General features: G+C 34.9%; 1 protein-coding gene across 1 annotated transcript in view; it reads left to right on the top strand.

The window, feature by feature from the left end:
* The window catches only part of LOC110379088 (adipokinetic hormone/corazonin-related peptide receptor variant I), a 93,457-nt gene extending 84,307 nt beyond the window's left edge, over positions 1-9,150 (top strand). Inside the window, exons 7-8 of the mRNA XM_064039007.1 lie at positions 1,337-1,413; positions 8,995-9,150. Coding sequence (XP_063895077.1) covers positions 1,337-1,413; positions 8,995-9,099 — 182 coding nt within the window. The 3' untranslated portion in view covers positions 9,100-9,150. The remainder of the gene's footprint in view (positions 1-1,336; positions 1,414-8,994) is intronic.
* Positions 9,151-19,423: the final 10,273 nt, after the last annotated feature.

Genomic DNA, 19,423 nt, shown 5'->3' with positions numbered 1-19,423 from the left:
CTTCTAAAACCGCTCTCATATACATCGAATACGAATCACTATCCAATTTATTTCAGGATTTCAATCGGAAGTTTTAGAGATAAGTTAACAAATAATTTAACTAAACTAGACATATTTATGATTATCCTATCACTAAGCCAAAACTAAAACTACTAGGTTATTATTAGTATTGTTTTCGTTAGACATCAGATGTTCTGTATATAACTCGTTCTATATTTAATAAAGGCTTAACAAATCGATTTTCAGCTAAATTGTAACTAGCTAGTGTAAATTCGTGTGTATCTAATTCTGAAGATGAATTATTTTGGGACGGTTTCACGAGATAGTTAAGATAATTATATATGACAAGACATTAATAAGGCATACTTACTTGCGTTAAAGCGAAAGAGCACGTGGCTAAACCTCGTTCTATCCTTATATTAAGCAACGTTTGGCGCGGTCGGTCCGAGGATGGGCGATGTGGTGATGATGAGATATATGTATATAATTCAATAGGGGTATAATTTAGACGATCACCAAAAATATTTTTAAGACTCTAAGCTGAGGCACCAAATAAAATAAACAACTCCAAAAAAAATAAATTTACTTTATTAAAAGGGCACTAAAGTATATATATAATATTATGATCCAAAAAAAATAAAATAACATCAGAAAAATCGCAAATCTCGAACAAATATTATTTTTGGTTCCCAAAATGGATTAATGGTCACCAAATTCTATCCAACTAAAAGATTAATATTACTACCAAAAATGAAAGTTAGTGACGAAAACGAATCGCTGCAAAACCGACTCCACGTAGTCTTGTCTGCCCTACCCCTAGAGTGCAATTCAAAACCGCGTAGGCGCGGAGGGGCGAGGCGGCCTGCGAGCTGAGGCGCAGGTAGTTTTAAGGCTCGCCGCCGCGGCTGAGGCTGGCCGGCCCTGCCGGCCAGCAAGCCGAAGCTGCGGTGGAGAGCGTGAAAACCATCTGCGACGATAAGCTCGCATGGGACCGCCGGAGCCCTGCAGCGCCGGAGCCGTGACAGAAGCCATGCTTGCTGCATGTTGCATGCTTACATTTTAAACGTACTGAACACACAAATTCATATAACAATAAATAAGCGACGTACGTTTGGGAACCCCAGTATATTAATTGGTATTTGGGAAATATTCTAGCGATCGTTAGCTTTTTTAGTCTAACAAAAATGACCAAATTAGGAGTCATGGTATTACATAATTGGTAACATCTAAGTAGTGACAATATATAATATTTGGTCTAAAGTGTATTTTAAAGGCGTCCATATATTTTTTTAGTAGTCAATAATACGAAAAAATGATATGTTTATATTGTTAACAGGTATCGACGGCTCAGGATCCAGTTCAATTAAGAATAAGAACATTAATTTGGAGACGCCGCTGATGAAATCTGTCAAGGTAATTACAAACTTAAGTTTATATTTCAATGACGGCTAAGGGTGTTGAGGACTCTTAGTTATGAAATTTAATTGAGTAAAGAAATGTAGACATTGTTATTACGTTTTAATTCAAGGTTTATAGTTTGATATCTTCCATTCCCTTTTTTTGTGGACTAGCTTCCGCCAGCAGGTTCAAACGCGTCCTGTGGGATCTACCTGTTTAAAAAGCCTGAACATTTCCTTGATAAATGAGCTATCTATCACTGAAAGAATTTTCGAAATCGATCCAGTAGTTCCTCAGGTCAACTCGTTCAAGGAAAACAACAATCAAATTCTTCAAATTTTTATAAATTTAGAGTATTTGCATTAGTGTTCTTATAAAATTAATTCTGGAATAAAGTATATAACGGGTGATTTTTTAAGAGGTATAGGATTTGATTTTCAAAAAAAAACACAAAAAATCTGAAAAATTTGATGCAATCTTTATTGGAATCGATAGAACGATCAATATAATTTAATGTTTGAAGATGATTTCATCCAAATGCTGGCCGCGGCTCCGGTTTAGATGGCCCTTTTGCAAGGCCCAATTTCGGCACACTCTCTCCAAAATATCAGCTTCAATATTGGCTCCCAGTGCGTCAATCGTTGCTGGTTTATCCCTGTAGACATGAGCCTTAACATGGCTCCACAAGAAATAGTCCAAAGGCGTTAGATCACACGACCTAGGCGGCCAATTGATGGGCCCAAAACGTGAGATAAACTGTTCACCGAAGGCGGCTCTCAATTGGGCCATTGTTGAAACCACATGTCAGGCATGTCCAATTCTTCCATTTTGGGCAAAAAAAATCATAAATTGGAAGAAGTGCGCGATGCACTCTCTTAACCGACCACGCATTTTGATAGTAAAATTCAATAATTTGCAAGCGTTGTTCGTTCGTAAGTCGATTCATGGTTAAATTATAGACCAAACTGAACAAGTTTGACAATAACACAAGACACGATTCACGCGTGATCTGTGAAAAACAGTGTTGCCAAAAAGATACCAGCAAAAATATCACCCTTTAGTACCTAGTGTAATAAAGTATCATAAAGTATCTAGTTTTTTGTTCGGAAACTATTATCTAATGCGAGTTCAAAAACTCTTTCAATGTTAGAAAGCCCATTTATTACCTAAATAAGGAACACAAAATAATTCCATAACGTTTATTCCTCTATTCATCAACATGAAACCGCCATTGTGCCACAAGTTGTAAAGAACCACTTAACCCGAGGTTCATTTTACCCAATATTTTAACCTTTATGTTAAAGTTATTTGTATCGAAGTACTGACGAGAAATTTTAGTTATCAAAGGGTAAAGGCTATTGTTATCTTTACTATTTAGAAGAAAGAAGAATCGTTTGTTTTGTTTGTAGGTATCCTACAAAATCTTTAACTGTTGGAAAGCTACACTCTTCCCGAGTAACACGAGTTATATTTAATAATAGTACGGATAGATAGCAGCACCCACGGGACGCAGGTGAAAACGCGGGAAAACAGCTGGTAGATTATAATAGTAATTACGAGCAAATCGGTTCAATGGTTTCGAAGACAAACAAACAAAAAAAAATATTCCTCTTCAGTATATCTAAAAGAATTGTATTTAAAAATTATATTTCAGGAACCTACAAGTAAAATTGATGAACATACATCGTGACCCTTTCTTCATCCATAAAGGGTGTTCTTTATTATTCTTTCTATGTAGCTTTGATGGATTTTTAATTGGAATTTGGATCCCAAAATATAACGTGAATAACACAAACAGAATTTTACATTTTGAGGTTCAAAGAACATCGAATAGATAGCCAACGTCCATTTGAAAATTTGACTGAAATTTTTGCTTTTTGAACACGAACACGTATAAGTGATTTCTGTGTTCAGTTCTGGAAATGTTATTATTTGAGAATTTACTGCTACGTAGGTAACTGAATTCACAACCAATAGATCAAAATTCAAAACCCAAAATATTCATTTTCAGCCTCATATGAGCAAACGCCTTTTTGCGAACAGTTTACAATACAGTTAGCAGAAAGTAGAAGAACTATCTATTTATGAATGCACTAGTTTTCTTAACTTTTCTTGACAAATTACAAATTAAAATAAAAACTTTGAAAAAGGACTTCATTTGATCACTATCAATTTAAAAAGTTGTAAAATAAGACCTTTTTTATAAAATTAGTACAGCCTTTGTACACAACAAACAACGAAAAGAAAAAAAAATCTTCCCTCTTCGAGTGCCCTCGGGTCTTTACCCTTAACTACTATCAAATGAAAACATCAGACGAGATAATAAGCACCCTTACTTGTTATCTACATAGTATGTGACCTTCAAATTTACACGTGCTGTAGTTACAAATAACTATATCTACAAGCTTTAATAATTAGCTACGTTTTGTATTGATATATAGGATGAGTAGTTCGTCATGGAAAAGTCCAATTTTGTGGTGTTAAAAAGTATTTATGTACAAATTGACTGTGGAAAGGTATAATTTTGGTTTTATATTTGTTTGAAATTAATTTCCAAACGTTTGATCGATTTCAGGAAAACTTTGAGTACCAAATATATAACTCATGTATATTTAATGTATGTACCTCTATATTATTGCCAAAAAACATACTCCAATCAATTAAAACCCATGAATTTATAAAACTTTGCCGCGGGCCAAACAGCGTATAGGTATTCCATACCCCATTGGACCGTTATCGAGCCTGACAAACAAAATAAAACTAAATATATGCATGTATTTGCTTGTCCACAGTAAAACGAATATAGGAAAACAAGGAAATCGATTGTTTATTTTTTCCATACAATTTTCCTCTCTACTTATTATAGGTATATTTGGAATATAAAACAATTTCTTATAAAAACAAAACAAGTTCTCAATTTGGACCACTGCGATATTTTGTTTTCTTTCTGATAACTTTTTCGATTCATGATTAACTCCGTGGAGGTTCGTTATCGTAAAGAATAGCAATATTTTTCATTCTAATTTTTGTTCAAAGTTCTAGTTCTACTTGTTTCTCTATCTTTTAATGAATAACAAGGAAAATTATGTTGAACAGAAAAAAACTTTATAAAACTAAATAGGTACAACTTTATTATCCATTAGTTCCTAAATAATAACCTAGTTTTTCAGTAAAAACTTGTCATTAAGAAGGCCCAACACAAAATAAAACAGAGAATTAACAAAAGTTGTTTTACAAAAGATAAGGGTATCTTTTAGCTTTGAACATTAATTAAATGTAAACAAGCCTTTACAAAGGCAAATAAGTTTCTAATCCCTTTAGGTGTATCTAAAGAAAATATTATTATTGTGTTTTGTTGCTAAGCACGTTACAACTGACTGTACAAAATGAACTGAAAGGCAGACTGGGTTCCAATAAAACAAAGAGGAAACATTTTTTTGTTTGTTTGTAAAGGTTCTGAAACTACTGAACCGATTTGAAAAATTCTTTCACTGTTGGAAAACTACACTCTTCCCGAGTAAGATAGGCTATACTCTATCTCGGTACGGGCAGTAGTTCCCACGGGACGCGAGTGAAACCGCGGGAAAACGGCTAGTAATTAACATTTTTATAAATGAAACCCTGCTAGGTAATTTTTTGATGTAAACATTTTGTAACATGGTATTAATCCATACAAAAAACATCACTACCTCAGGTGCATGAAAATATCCTGGAGTATAAATCATAAAATACAATATACAATAGGAATTTTACCAACACCTGCCAACAAAAGATTTATATCCCTTTCCCATACATTATGTATTGTAATATTTGTTGTTACACCAGCTGCGTCCAAGTTCTACTGCGTAGTCGCCGCCGTAAATCGTGCCAAATTAGGCATAGAGTTAGACTTGGGAATTGTATAGGGAAGTATACTAAAAGTAGTGTTTATTTACGCTTATTATATATTTTAGTTTCATACGCTTTTCAGAAGTTAATTTTACTTCGTAGAGTCATACCTCATGCACGAAGTAGGCACATATAACCGTTTACGGATAGGTATTTTCAAAGTGAAATGATTAATAAAAAAAATAGTTTTTCATCCTTAATTTGTTACAATGAACTTACAAATAGATTTTACTGAAAGACTGAGAAGTACGAAGATATAGTATAGTATAGTATATAATATTTGATAAGAAAGAAGCTACCTGTAGTTTAAAAATACAAATAAAATAAAATTAAAGATTGTGGAGCCACGCTCAAGTAATAAATTATAGACATAAATCTACCTAGTAACAGACTTTAACCAAAAGGTGAATAAACTACTATTAGTGCTATTAGTTAGAAGATTCTCATTACGAAACATTCACTATTCCGATTAAGGAACTTGTTGATTTATCGAGATGAAGTTTCGAGCGCTCCAGACTCGAGACTTAATAATAAGATAAATTGTCTCGTCGGATTCCGTAACTGGATTGCTGAGTTTATTTGCAAATATTATTTTATTGAAATATCTTTTGGTTTTGAAAATAATTATAGATAGGTAAATAATGTAGGGACACCTTTTCACACACGGTATAGCCCCATGGTAAGTTATTAACTCGTTTTATGGGTGCTATCACAATTGATAAACTACATATACCCTCCCAGACCACGGCCAACAAGCATGCTCATCACACAAATGTCGGCCGAACCGGGAATCGAACCCGAGACTTCAGGTTTGGCAGTCCGGCATGATGAACATCCGCTATTGAGGTCGCATGGTAATTGGATGTACTATAATATGTATTGGATGATATATGGATCTTATCGTGAAATGTGGAAATATTCTGGTAAAATTATTCAGTCATACTAATAATTATGGTATTAGGTTTCTCCATAATGATTTGGTTTATGTTTATAATTATAAATATCTAGGTCATAGGTAGATCATGTTTCACGAATAATGGGCTAATATTGGCTGCTATTAGTACTAAGAAGAGCTCTGCTTAATATTGTGGAATAAATCAAGATTATCCGATAATGGCTTTCTAGCTAATATACCTACTAGCCACATCCTGCGGTATCGCATAAAAATATATGGAAAATACACTCAGCGGCACGGAATTTGGCCCAAACAAACACAAGTAGATATCAGCCCAGATAGCCGCTGTAAATTCTAATTTCATATGACTTATTGTCAGTAATTTCGTAATTGTTAATTAAAATACAGAAAAATGTGTGTCTGTTTAACTTTTATAACACTAGAAACAGATTCCGTTGTTGGAACACAAAGCAGAAAGTTAAGTTTAAATTCAGATAGAAATTGCCGAAGTACTAAGCACGTTCCAAAAAAACTAATGATTATGATCGTTTTTGTTACTCTTTTATTCACAATTTGATCTGAAAATTACCCTTACTGCAGCTCAAGTTGCTCAAGTAGTGTTGCTAAGACGTCAAGGGCGTACGCAGCGGAAGATGGTTGAAACTTTAAGTGCACCGCGTACAAGTAAAAAATATGCATAGAAAATGTATGACCAGACTGGCCTTTACACAAGAAGACCAGAAAGTGGCAGTGTAAGGTGTTCGTCGGCGCACGACGACCGATTTATCGTACGTGCAATAATGAAAAATCGGTTTCTCACTGCTTTAGAGATACGCCAGCCTTTGCAAACAGCAAGAGAAGTCAACGTCCGTAAGCACACAATAAGAAGAAGGATGGAGGAACGGGATCTGCGTGCTCGAAGACCAACTCGAGGCCCGGAACTTCTCCCGCACCATTACATAGCCAGACTTAGGTTTGTAAGAGAACATGCAAATTGGACGCGTGACCAATGGAGTAAAATTTTATGGACCGATGAATGCAGAGTCGTCTTAAGAGCACCAGACGGCCGTAAATGTGAATGGAGAATGCGCGGAGAATGGTTTCTTCCCACCACTACCAAGCAAACAGTCGGTTTTCATGGTGGGTCCATCTTGGTTTGGCGAGGCATAAGTTCAGAAGCCCGTACTGAATTATTGGTTGTCGAAAGTCGTCTGACAACAGTGCGGTATATTGAAGAGATCCTTCAAAATCATGTTTTACCCTGTCAGGGATTCATAGGAAGTGAAGAATTTCGTTTAATGCAGGACAATGCTCGACCTCACACAGCTCTTTGCGTAATCGATTACTTGTTCGAGGTCGGTATTCAAAAATTGTACTGGCCTGCAAGAAACCCAGCCATGAATCCTATAGGACATGTCTGGAACATGCTTAAAAAACAGGTCCGAGCAAGTCGTAACCCACCACGAACTCTCAGTGAACTGAAAACCGCGCAGGTAGCTGCCTGTGAGGAGATCTCTCAGGTGGAGATAAAAAACATCATCCAGAGCATGCCAGATCGTATGCAAGCAGTCATTAGATCAAGAGGAAGAAACACCCATTATTAAAATTCGATAACTTCCTGTTTTATTAAAAAAGTTGAATTTAAAATTTTATGGTGATTATTGCGGTAAAGGACTCTGTTTTGTAACTCAATGAAACTTAATGAAAATCCTCACAATTCTGTTGTTTGTTAGTCATTTTCTTTTGGAAAATGAGTAAATTAAACAATTTAAAAATAAAAATTCCGATTTTTCATTTAAATAATGGTTATAAGGCCCAAATGTGCTTGGGCCAGATTCCGTGCCGCTGAGTGTATGCCTTGGTTTACCTTCACGTTGAAGCTTTTAGTAAGCGAAGGATTATTTTTAATTTTTGAGTTAAATTTGTAGGTACTAATTATATAATTATGAATGTGGAAAACCACATTATCTTTGAATTTCTTTCTATGCTCTTGTAAATCAGCTAAACTTGGAAATAGGTCGTTTCAGCTGTTTCCAAGTTTAACTCATCGTAAGTCACTATTTTCAATCATAAAGTTTTTGTTTATTGTTCACTTTCTTTTATCGTCGTGTTCATTTTGTCAAATATCTCAAAAACCTGTCTTGCTTTTATATTTACCTCTTTTACTCTATTATCTAACAGTCACTAACCGATATACTCCCAAAATACAAAACAAGTCGTTTTTTCACAAGCTTTTCATAAGAAACAATCTCCCGAGCTAATTTCCCTGTCTTTACCAAGAATACCCCGAGGTGTCTGTTTGTTTGCAAACACTCGAACCTAAAACAACTATGTATGAAACCCGAAACTGGCCAAATATTACGTTACACAGTGTAATTGGAAGGGAATGGATCCTGTCAAAAACAATATACCTCTTGATATCGTTCCGATATATTCAGTAGATTGGAAGGGCATCCGAAAATTAACTTCCAATTGCTTTGTTATTGAAACAAAAACTCCTTGGCTATCTTTGTTTCTTATTATTTCGTTTTGAACATAAGGAACAGTTCTGTAATTTGAATTGTGTAATTGTGCGTTTAGACCGAATGGACAAAGAACTACAGTTAGAACAATATTTACATATGCGAGGGCTTCTTTCATTGTTCTCTGTTAAAAGATTTTGATAATTTGTAAAAGAAAGAAAGAGCTTTTGCTTTTTTGATGAATTAAATCATGAGCGTCAAATCCCAAATCCTGATAACTACTTATTCGTTTCATTCCCGTCACCACCCCACCGATAACATCGACTTCAAAACACACATCTTTGTCAACAGGGCAACAAAGTTCGCACACGCCTCGGCGTGCGCTTCGCCGAGACGTCGCTGACAGCTGTGCCTTCGCGCCTCGAGGTTCCGAAGGTGGTGCGAGGGCCCGCCTGACACCCACCCCCTCGCCTCCGCTGCGCCGAACACGAGCGCTGTCGAGTGCTGAATCAGTATTATAGCGATAAAATCGCTAGTGTTTAAAGACTTTAAAAGAGAAAAATGTGTATAAAGTGTTGCTAAGGACAATCAAAACAAGAAACAATTATTCAAATTTTTTATGATAACTTCATTCACGCCTTGCAATGCTAAAAAACGGTATGATGCTCGCTACAACGCCGTCATAACATAAGTGTGTGTGATTTCTATATTACCTGCATCATCTAATAAGTGTGTAATATTCAACATCGTAAGCCGTAAGCTGCCAATTTGAGTACTAAAATCTTCTTAAAGTTTGTATGCTGTCCGATATAAGTCCGACTATGCATAATCTTACATCTGTCATTCACACCTCAGGTGTCAATAAGTCCTACAGGTCAACCTAATAACGACTCTATTGGTATCAAATGGCTTGATTTTAAGTTTATAAACAAGTCTACTACTACTCGTATTAGTCTGAAATTCCAAACCTCGAATTTCTCACTTCAAAGAAGACGGCTGTCACACAACTTTAACTTTGAACAGAAACGTGTGGTTTTAATAAAGTCAACCTTACTGTTGTTGCTAAGGTTTGTTGCCATGTGTTTCTAGAGACAAATTGGCGAACATCAATTCTGAGTATTTCTATCAATTCCGAGTACCATACACCTTTCTCGTGGAACTACATATACCGCTCCTGAAATGATGAATCAATTCTATTATGAGCTAATAGAACAAGTGAATAACTAACCGCTTCATTAAATCTGCTTTTCCTTAAAGACTTGACTGCTCGTTTTAGTCTTGGACAATTGGACTTTAATTGAACACAACGATAAATATAGCCTAACAAGAATTCGTATTCTAATAACAGAGAATTATACAACTCTACTGTATTTAATTTGTCACTTAAATACTACGAATAAGTCATTTCCCAAATAGCCTGTCGGTAAATTGGAAAGCTGTCAATAATGTAACATGACATATCAATTTTGCTGACAATCCTACGAAATGGCCTAACTAAACGCAATGAATGGGTGATAACTGTAATAAAACTTCAACATTTTATTTTTACGAAACAATAGTTACAAGACTCAAAATTGAGAATAGTAATTGAATACTTGTTTTAAGAAGGGACTAATTATTACCAGCATGTTTTGGCGAATCACCTCTCTAGCGACATTTTCAATCCATCCTACGTTTCTTTGGTCGTCATTTGATATATTTAAGTGTAATGAGAACTTGGTATCTTCAATTATTTATCTTGTCTTTTCTATTCATAAGTAACCAGTAATATATGTACCTTTCGTAACAGTTAATGTTAAACACACAGACCATACAGCATTTTGGTTGAGATATCATAAGTCTTGAATCGGAGGCTTGTGTTAATTACAGAGGTGCCACGGCAATTACACAGTCCTCGAGTCTTTGAACTTAAAGGTAGGCCTACATTGCGGGGATTTTGATGCGATGTTTTTCGTGAAATTTAAAAATATGGGTGGATCATTTTCTTCTAGTGAATATTTTTCAAGCACACTTAGATTTTTCTCATATTATTTTATATCAAATTGCCTTAACGGTTATTATCCATTAGAACTTTTTTGGTTCATTTGTTTAAAGCTATGAAGAAAAATAATCTTTTAAAATAAAATGGCTAGAACCTGGTCTATCTCTAATTTCTAAAAGATAGGGCTTGTATTTTAGTTTCAAAAAGAATTGTAGAGACATTCTATGTCATTTTGAAATTATCTGACTGTGTTTTAATTTTGAATGAAATGGAATGGAATGAAATTTAAAGTTTTCATGTAGCCCAGCCCTTACAAAACATTACGAAATAGCTTGAAGCTTGCGATTCTACCTAATATACATATGTAAGTACAATGTTATTATATAATCAGGAACAGAGGTTCTAAGCAGTGTTTAATTTTAACAGTAATTTGCTTAGTTTATTTCCATCATAGCGGTACTATTTAAAGAATATATCGTGGAAATTTTACTTGTTACATATTTAACGATACTTAATAAAACTTTAGTGTTTCTATGTTTAATTTAATATCTAATTTTGGAAATGAAATCATAACATTTCATTTTTAATCATTGAGTTATCGTTTTCAGATTTTCACTTTGTCAAAATTAAATATTAAAGATGGTTTTGGGGGGTTAGATTGTAAAATGGTTTTCATTTTGTTATTGTTAATCAACATTTCTTAAATAATTCCACTCAAAAAAACCTCATACATAAAAGTCAATCAGTGTTAATAAACCACTATCATTTACAATCATCATTTTCTAGAACAACCAAACCTATTCGGAATCCGATCATTATCGAAATGGCATAATTAATCTATTAATCGAAGAAAATTCTTGGAATACTTACAGTACGCGAAATTAAGTGATCAATCATAAAGTAATTAATTCAAAAAGACTGAATAATTTGGTTCCGAGAATTAGATAAATGTAAAAAAAACTGTAAATACACTAAACGTTAATTAATAGGCTTAAGTATCGATTCTGTGTAATGATTCGATTTAAAATCGATAAATAATAATTCGATTTTGTATTCTTTGTCGATGTTGCTACAATTGTTTGTATTTGCATTTTGTAATTGAGTTGGTCTAAAGATAAATTATATTTGGAAAAAATATGTATATGTTATACTTGTCACAGTAGTATTTACTCCATAACATAAATTATTGTTATTTTTGCCTGTGTGACACTATGAACTAACAATTAAAATATGGTAACTAGCTTTAAGTCAATTCACGGAATTAATATCATGAAAGCATTTACCCACAGAAAGAAAAGTTCAAAAAATAAACCGAGTTATGAGAGAAGGATACTAATATTTCAGGGAATGGCTTTAACTCATTTAATTTCGTAAAGTGGTGTTACTGTTTAACTTGAATATTAGATTGTCAGTTCAACATAAACCGCACAGATTGTGTTTGTCAAATATCCCGAATTTGTGCGAGGAAAACCCCCGCTTTTAAATTATACGTTTAAAGTTATTTTATTGAACAAATGTATATTTATTAAAAGTATATTTAATAAGATTCGTCTTAATTTATTTTATTTTATTCGTATATATTTAAGTTGTCAGGTTTTTGCTTTAAAGCCAAAATGCATGTTCAACGTTGTGATTCTTGTTAATCGATCTTAAAGAAAATGTCAAAATAAAGTTGTCAAATATGATTTTTGGTTGGTTTTATTTCTTTAAGCACTAAAGTATGAAAATGTTTCCGTAATAAAAACCTCTCTCGGAAGGTACTAATTTTTTTTGACACAAACCTACGAAATTAAGAAGGTAATGGCTCTCTAATGGCTGTCCTATCTGAACAGGCTTTGGGATATTACCTTCTTCCCAACCTTCTCCCTATTCTACGTCATCATACAAAACACCGAGAGCCACCAAATGAAAGAAAGAAAGAAAAAAGATAAAAAATATTTATTGACACAATACAAGACATACCTACATACACATAAAATTTAAAAATACAAAAGTAACAAAAGGTTGCGCTAAATAGATCCAATTCAGCATTACGCCAGACAGCTAGTGCCTGGTTGGTTTTCAACTGAAACCATGAGACTTTGTGGGCGTCAATCCGTAAGAAATAATAATTAATGCTTTAGAGAGAAACATGATGATGAACATGAACATGAAGATGTTAATTAGAGCTGAAGTAAGTTTTTCTCTAATTAAACTTGGACGAACAAAAGCGGAAACTAACTTCAGTTCTTACTGTTTATCTGCTGATAATCTGATGAGTACTTACTTATTCTAGCCTTTCACGTATAAAAAAGGTACCAACGTAACCGATTCTAAACTATGTAATCAATAATTAAATAAATGTGGATGAAAAAATCAAGTAGATTCCAAGATCCACCTTTTTTATCGAATTGGGCTTCTTTTCATACAAGATGACCAGAAGTTTTCGCCCGGCAGCGGGGCTTGGACCGTATAAAGAAATAATGTTGACAATGATTGTTAATACATAACTCATATAATGAACTACTGAATATCAGACATATCATACGATATTACTGAAGGAATTAACTTCACGAACTTCTTTATTTGAAATAGTTTACTCGCTTGCACTTTTGCTAAGTAAAGTTCAAAATCTTCAAGTACCCTTGTTAGCAAGTATTCGAGAGTTCGCTTACGTTTGCTTTGCTCAAAGATTTTTCCTACTTTATAACTTGGCGTCACTTGTCGAGAGTCAGTAATAGGATTTCATGACACATTTCAGTAGGATATACGGAAGAATTTTTGGCAAAACTTTTGGTTGTGCGAGGTGAAATAAAATTTTTGAAGACTTGTTTTCTTTGGAGAAGTTATACATATAAGTCAGAATTACCTATGTGCTGCTCGGTGAAGTAGTTTTTTGAATATGTTTTAACGCTGAAATCATTTTATTTATCACTAGCTTCTGCCCGCGACTTCGTACGCGGATCCTGTCCCTTATGCCAGCGACTACGGGGTCAGCAAAATCAAAGATCTGAATCGCCTGATATTGAATTTTAAGGGCCCGTTGACTTGAAAACAACTGAATACGCATAGCCATTAGAAACGTAAAATATATTTAATTATTGTACTTCAACGGCAAAAGCACAGCAGACTAAACAAAACGCTGAGAACTGAACCGCAATAGACGCGACCATAGGGTAAAAGTAGTGATTCTAATTAGTCCGCATTTAAGGTGTGGGTGGCAAAAATATTACACGTATTATTTTTTTTTTTTTTAATGTTTAAAAAACATTAAATGGTACTGAGATGACAAAGTCGTGATGACTTAGTGGAAGTCGTGGTGGTTTAGTGGGTAGAGAACCAATCTCTCAAGTATGAGCGTACGTCTTTGATTCCAGGTCTGGCAAGTACCTGCCAATGCAACTTTTCTAAGTTCGTATGTACTTTCTACGTATATTTTGGATACCAATGACCGTTATTTGGAGGGCATGTTAAACTGTAGGTTCCGGCTGTCATTGAACATTCTTGGCAGTCGTTATGTTGTTAGTTTTACCAAGGGGTGTTGGGTTGAGCGGGTAACCGGGTTGTGGAGGTCAGATATGACGGGGAGTGGCGACCCCACGGGGCTATATATACTGAGGTCTCCAGGGAAAGTATACTGTCCCCCAACTCCGGCCGGTCGGAGTGAAACCATGACGGGGGTAGGTCTCACGCCTCTGGCTTGGCTTGGCCGTCCAGAGTGGAGTCGCTACAGCAGGGTTAGTAGCCCTGTTCGGAGGATAGGTGCCTTGTGGTAAGTGGCCCACAGGGAGCGCGTAATCTGCGTTTAAAATCCGCCGAGGTATCCTCACACTTCAGCCGCTCATGTCCCTGTTGCCCTCTTGTTGCTATTCAGTGACTGATTCCCGAGGGCCCCTAAGTGAGCTGGCGAGTCTCCACCTGCAATTTTTATATGTATCTAATACATTGTCATCGGCAGGTGCCATAGTTCTCCTAGTTTCCCCATTCCTAGTCCATTAGCATCCCATCACAATAGCCCAAATAGTTTTCATCCACAGTTAGCAATGGTATAGCACAGAACCGGGGATTGTCTTTTTTTTTAACGACGTCCACCGGGAATTGTCCTTGGGTTCATTTCTATAATGTATAAAGGGATAATCGTCGGTTTTGTGTCACCATTTCATTAAAGTTGTCTCAAAAGGGCTTCAGCGTGTTGGCTTCGGCCCCACGTTTGCCTCCCAAAAATTCGGAACTCTATAGTCCGGGGTCTGGAAGAGACATACAAATAATAATGAGATATAACGCAACAAATTCGGAGAGTGGGGGCTCGTGACGAAACGTCTATGTATGTAAAATTTGTACTAAGCAGTGACTTAACACAACATTCAAGCGTGTTATATCTTCGTTATTATTTGTTTGTGAGAAGGAGAAAAGAAAAAATGCGTGTCCATTATTTTAGGGTTATCTAAAAGACGGACTTATTGTTTTTTTTGATTCACCATATCTATTTCATAACATTCGTTTCTATACATTTCAAGTGTAGTATTGCTCTTGAAGTTCCACATCAGGTGTTCCAGATCTTCGATGTACATACGGCACATAGAGTGCTTATTAGATTGAACCACTTTTGCAAAAACGTCATATCTTTATATGCTATAGTCTAGCTGGGCTTCGGGGGTTCCACATCGGGTGTTTTACATCTTCAATTTTTATAAGTCAACAGAGAGTGCTAATCAGATTGAACAACTTTTGCTAAACCGTCATACCTCTATTTGCTATAGTCTAGCTGGGCCCCTGGAGTTCCACATTAGGTGTTTAAGATCTTCAATTTGTATAAGTCAATAGAAAGTGCTTATCAAATTGAACAACTTTTGCTAAAACGGCATACCTGTATATGGTACAGAAAAGCTGGGCTCTTGGGGTTCCACATCAGGTGTTCCAGATCTTAAAATTTATTATCTCAGCTGAAAATGCTCATCACATGAAACAATTTTTGCCATGGCACCACTTTTGTATCTCTTATAGTTTTGTTGGTCTGTTGGTGTTCTGCATCAGGTCTTCAAGTTTCGAAGATAAATTATAGCCTATATGTTGACCAGAGTTAATACTGATCCAACAAAGAAAAAATCATTGAAATCCGTCCAGTAGTTCCGAAGATTAGCGTGTACAAACAAACAGACATACAGACATACAGACATACAGACAAACAGACAAAATTTTTTTTTCGGATTTGTACTCCATTACTGTTTCTAAACCCCACCCAATTATTTTTTTTTTAATATATTCAATGTACAGACACAGTTTTTTTACAGATTTATTATATGTATAGATTGCAAGGTTTTTGCAGAATGTAAGGTCCGGAAGGTCAATAAAACGAAAGTCTTGTCTTCATAATCCTCAAAATCCTCAGTTGTACTTTCGATAAATAAATATATCAGAAATATTTACATCGATACATTTCCATAAAAAAGCGATACAAATCTGTCACGTTTAGAATGTTACATTGAATATATAAATGCATAAATCCATACTTCAGATGCACTTTTGTGCATCTTTTCAAAGATTTTTCTTTATTGAAAAAATATATTTTTATGAGAAAAATGTACATATAACTTTGTACGTCATCTCGAAGAGTCATTCATCACGCGCTGTCTTTACTTCGATAGAATTTATTACTCTAGACATGATTTTACCCAGTATCGATATTGCGTTCTTAATACTTATTCGATCCATAAATATAATCGGTTAGAAATGATTTATGTTATCTCTCAGTAATTGATGTAATAATATTTTCAGCAGAATCTCGTGACTTATATAAATTAGTTGATAATAACTATTACTGAAACAAAGTGATCCTATAAGGGTTCCGTTTTTTCCTTTTGAGGTACGGAACCCTAAAAACTAAGTGAGTAAAACTTTTTTCATAAATCATTATTTATTTAAGAAGTATGGAGGACTAACAGCTAAACAACACAGACAGGGAACAGTAAGTAAATTATACATCATCATCATCTTTTTACTGTAACTGTGAACTTCTCACAGAATGGCTCAGACCTCTTCTCGTACAGAGAATGCATGAGCGTTCATCACCGCTTTTGGTCAAGCCGGATTGGGAACTTTCGAATTTCTGGTTTCCTCGAAATCTTTTCCTCCGCCTTTGCTCAGGCTTTGGTGTCCAGGATATTCACTTAGAAAGTACATATAGGTAATTTAGAAAAGTTACAATGCATATACTCACTCTTACTTTAAAAGCTGAGAACTCAACACCTTGAAAAAAAAGCAACTCGTAATAGTCTCAAGAGCCCCATTTATTTTCATACCAAATGTCAGCTGAAAGCAAAACAAACACTCATTTTATTCAGTTTATTAATAATGAGATCTGCTGAGTTATTTACACCATTTTTTATGACTTGTGGAACTTTCCAAATATTATTGCGACATAGTTTATTAATATAGCAATATAATAGATTAAGAGCCGACTGCCTGAACTCCTTTGTTTTATAAAGGCAGAAAGTATGAAATTTTCATTGACATAGGATTGCGCCCATGCAATGATTGTAAGCGCCTATGAATGAAATATTAGGAAGTTTGAAATTCTGTTAATACCGTGGCTGCTGCAAATAATCTTCGTACACCAAATAAAAAGTAGCTCATGTCCTTTCGAGCAATGAAATATTTTTTCAAGTCAAAGTATGTAGTTGTTTCTGAGATTACCGAGTTTTAGCATACGAACAAACTCTTCAGTTTTATAATAAAGTAAGCTATGAAGTCTGGCAGTCTTGGCTCTCGACCTAGAACTATAGAAACCTTACACATATACAAGAAGCCTTATTAATACATATTTACTTAACACTTAGAAACTACTAGAAGTCTGGTGTGATATATCACCTCAGTCTGGCTCCTACGAAAATAATTGAACTGGAAATAGGCATTTCGTGTAGGACCTATTTTAGGTCACCCGCCTAAATTGAACGAGTATTTTAGACTTACGTACGTATTTAGGGTATTTTTATTTATAATTTTAATAATAAGTTAGCCTTGGAAAAGAGAGGAATTTTAATATTAAGTACTGAGTAGGATGTGAAAACGTCAAACGTAAATAAAGATGCTTTATGATTACGTACTACACATTACTTTTATATAGGGATCGACATTTTTATAAGTTTTATTTAAAAGCATAAGGATTTAAATTATAGTGTATTTTATTTATAGTCTTTAAGTATTTTTTGTAGTATTTAAGAAATCATCATCCTCCAAGCCTTTTTCCCAACTATGTTGGGGTCGGCTTCCAGTCTAACCGGATTCAGCTGAGTACCAGTACCTACTTTACAAGGAGCGACTACCTGTCTGACTTACTCGACCCAGTCTTTAAGAAATACATATAGAAATTCACAAAAGTACATTGAATTACTAGACAGTACGTCATCAGATAATGTAGTAAATGGTTTGTAAGTAAAAAACCGGCCAAGTGCGAGTCGGACTCGTGCACGAAGGGTTCCGTAAATTACAGTTAAATCAACCTATCTCAAAAACTATAAGAGATACTTTGATCAAACCAAAAATCGTTGAAAGAGTTAATTAGCATGCATCACCTCTATTTTTTTTAGAATTTTATACCCCGTAGTTATAAAAATAGAGGGGGGGGACATACTTTTTACGACTTTGAGAGCTGATATCTCAAAAACCGTTCACTTTAAGAAAAATGTTTTTTAGAAAACTTTATATCATTTTAAAAGACCTTTCCATTGATACCCCACACGGGTATGTACATCGAAAAAAAAAATTTCATCCCTCAGTTACATGTATGGGGGGCCCCACCCCCAATTCTTTTTTTTACTATTTAGTGTCATATTTTTGTAGCGGTTCATACAACACATATTCCCATCAAATTTCATCACTGTAGTACTTATAGTTTCCGAGTAAATCGGCTGTGACAGACGGACAGACGGACAGACGGACATGACGAAACTATAAGGGTTCCGTTTTTGCCATTTTGGCTACGGAACCCTAAAAAGGGTTTGTAATTGAAAAAAGGGGTGCCAAAAATAATATCAACGCTTTAGGCACATGACAATAAAGTGAAATAAATATGTAGGTGGCAAAATAAACTCGCCTGGAAACATCGACTTCAAAAGCCAAGTCAAAAGATTTTTATTTGCATTCCACTTTTTTTCGAAGTTGCTCATATATATTTTTTATAGTACGTTTATGAACTTTATGAATAATTCATTCATTTCACATTCAAGAGATATCGCCTACGAGTGTAATACAGCTGAAAATAATACATTGACTTTCATTGATATTCTTATTCTTATATACTGTTTGAGCTCGCACCGACTTATTTACTAAAAGTTGCTTTGTATTTGATCTCTTGTGGGATTCTTGGAAAATTTATTTGTACTAGAAAATTGACTATTGTGTGGGCTGCAGATTTTTTTAAAGCCTTTTAGGCTAGGGGTTAAAACTCCTACTATTCAAGTATAAGTAGCAACGTATCTCATCTCTCTGACCATCGTACCACAAAAACTTTTTAACGTCCGTTGAACACTTCTCTAAAAAAATACCGATTATGATGTTGAAATAAGGTCCGTTTTGCAGCCACACTTTTTTTAGACAAGTGTTCAACAGATGTTAATGTTTTTGTAGTAAGGCTCTGAGAGATCAGGCTCCGAACCGACATTTACGCGCTCCCCGACGCGCGGGTGTATCAATCACCAACTTTCCGGTCCGGACCGCTTTGTATCATTTCAGCCCGACCTATTCAAATCGAACCTGTGGCCAACGAGAATAAAAAACCATGCAAATTAAAAGTTTTAATTTCCTTTTTCTATTAGGTAACTA

Source organism: Helicoverpa armigera, chromosome 17 (genome assembly GCF_030705265.1).
Source record: "Helicoverpa armigera isolate CAAS_96S chromosome 17, ASM3070526v1, whole genome shotgun sequence".
NCBI lineage: Eukaryota > Metazoa > Arthropoda > Insecta > Lepidoptera > Noctuidae > Helicoverpa > Helicoverpa armigera.
This window is presented reverse-complemented; position numbering and strand designations above follow the sequence as displayed.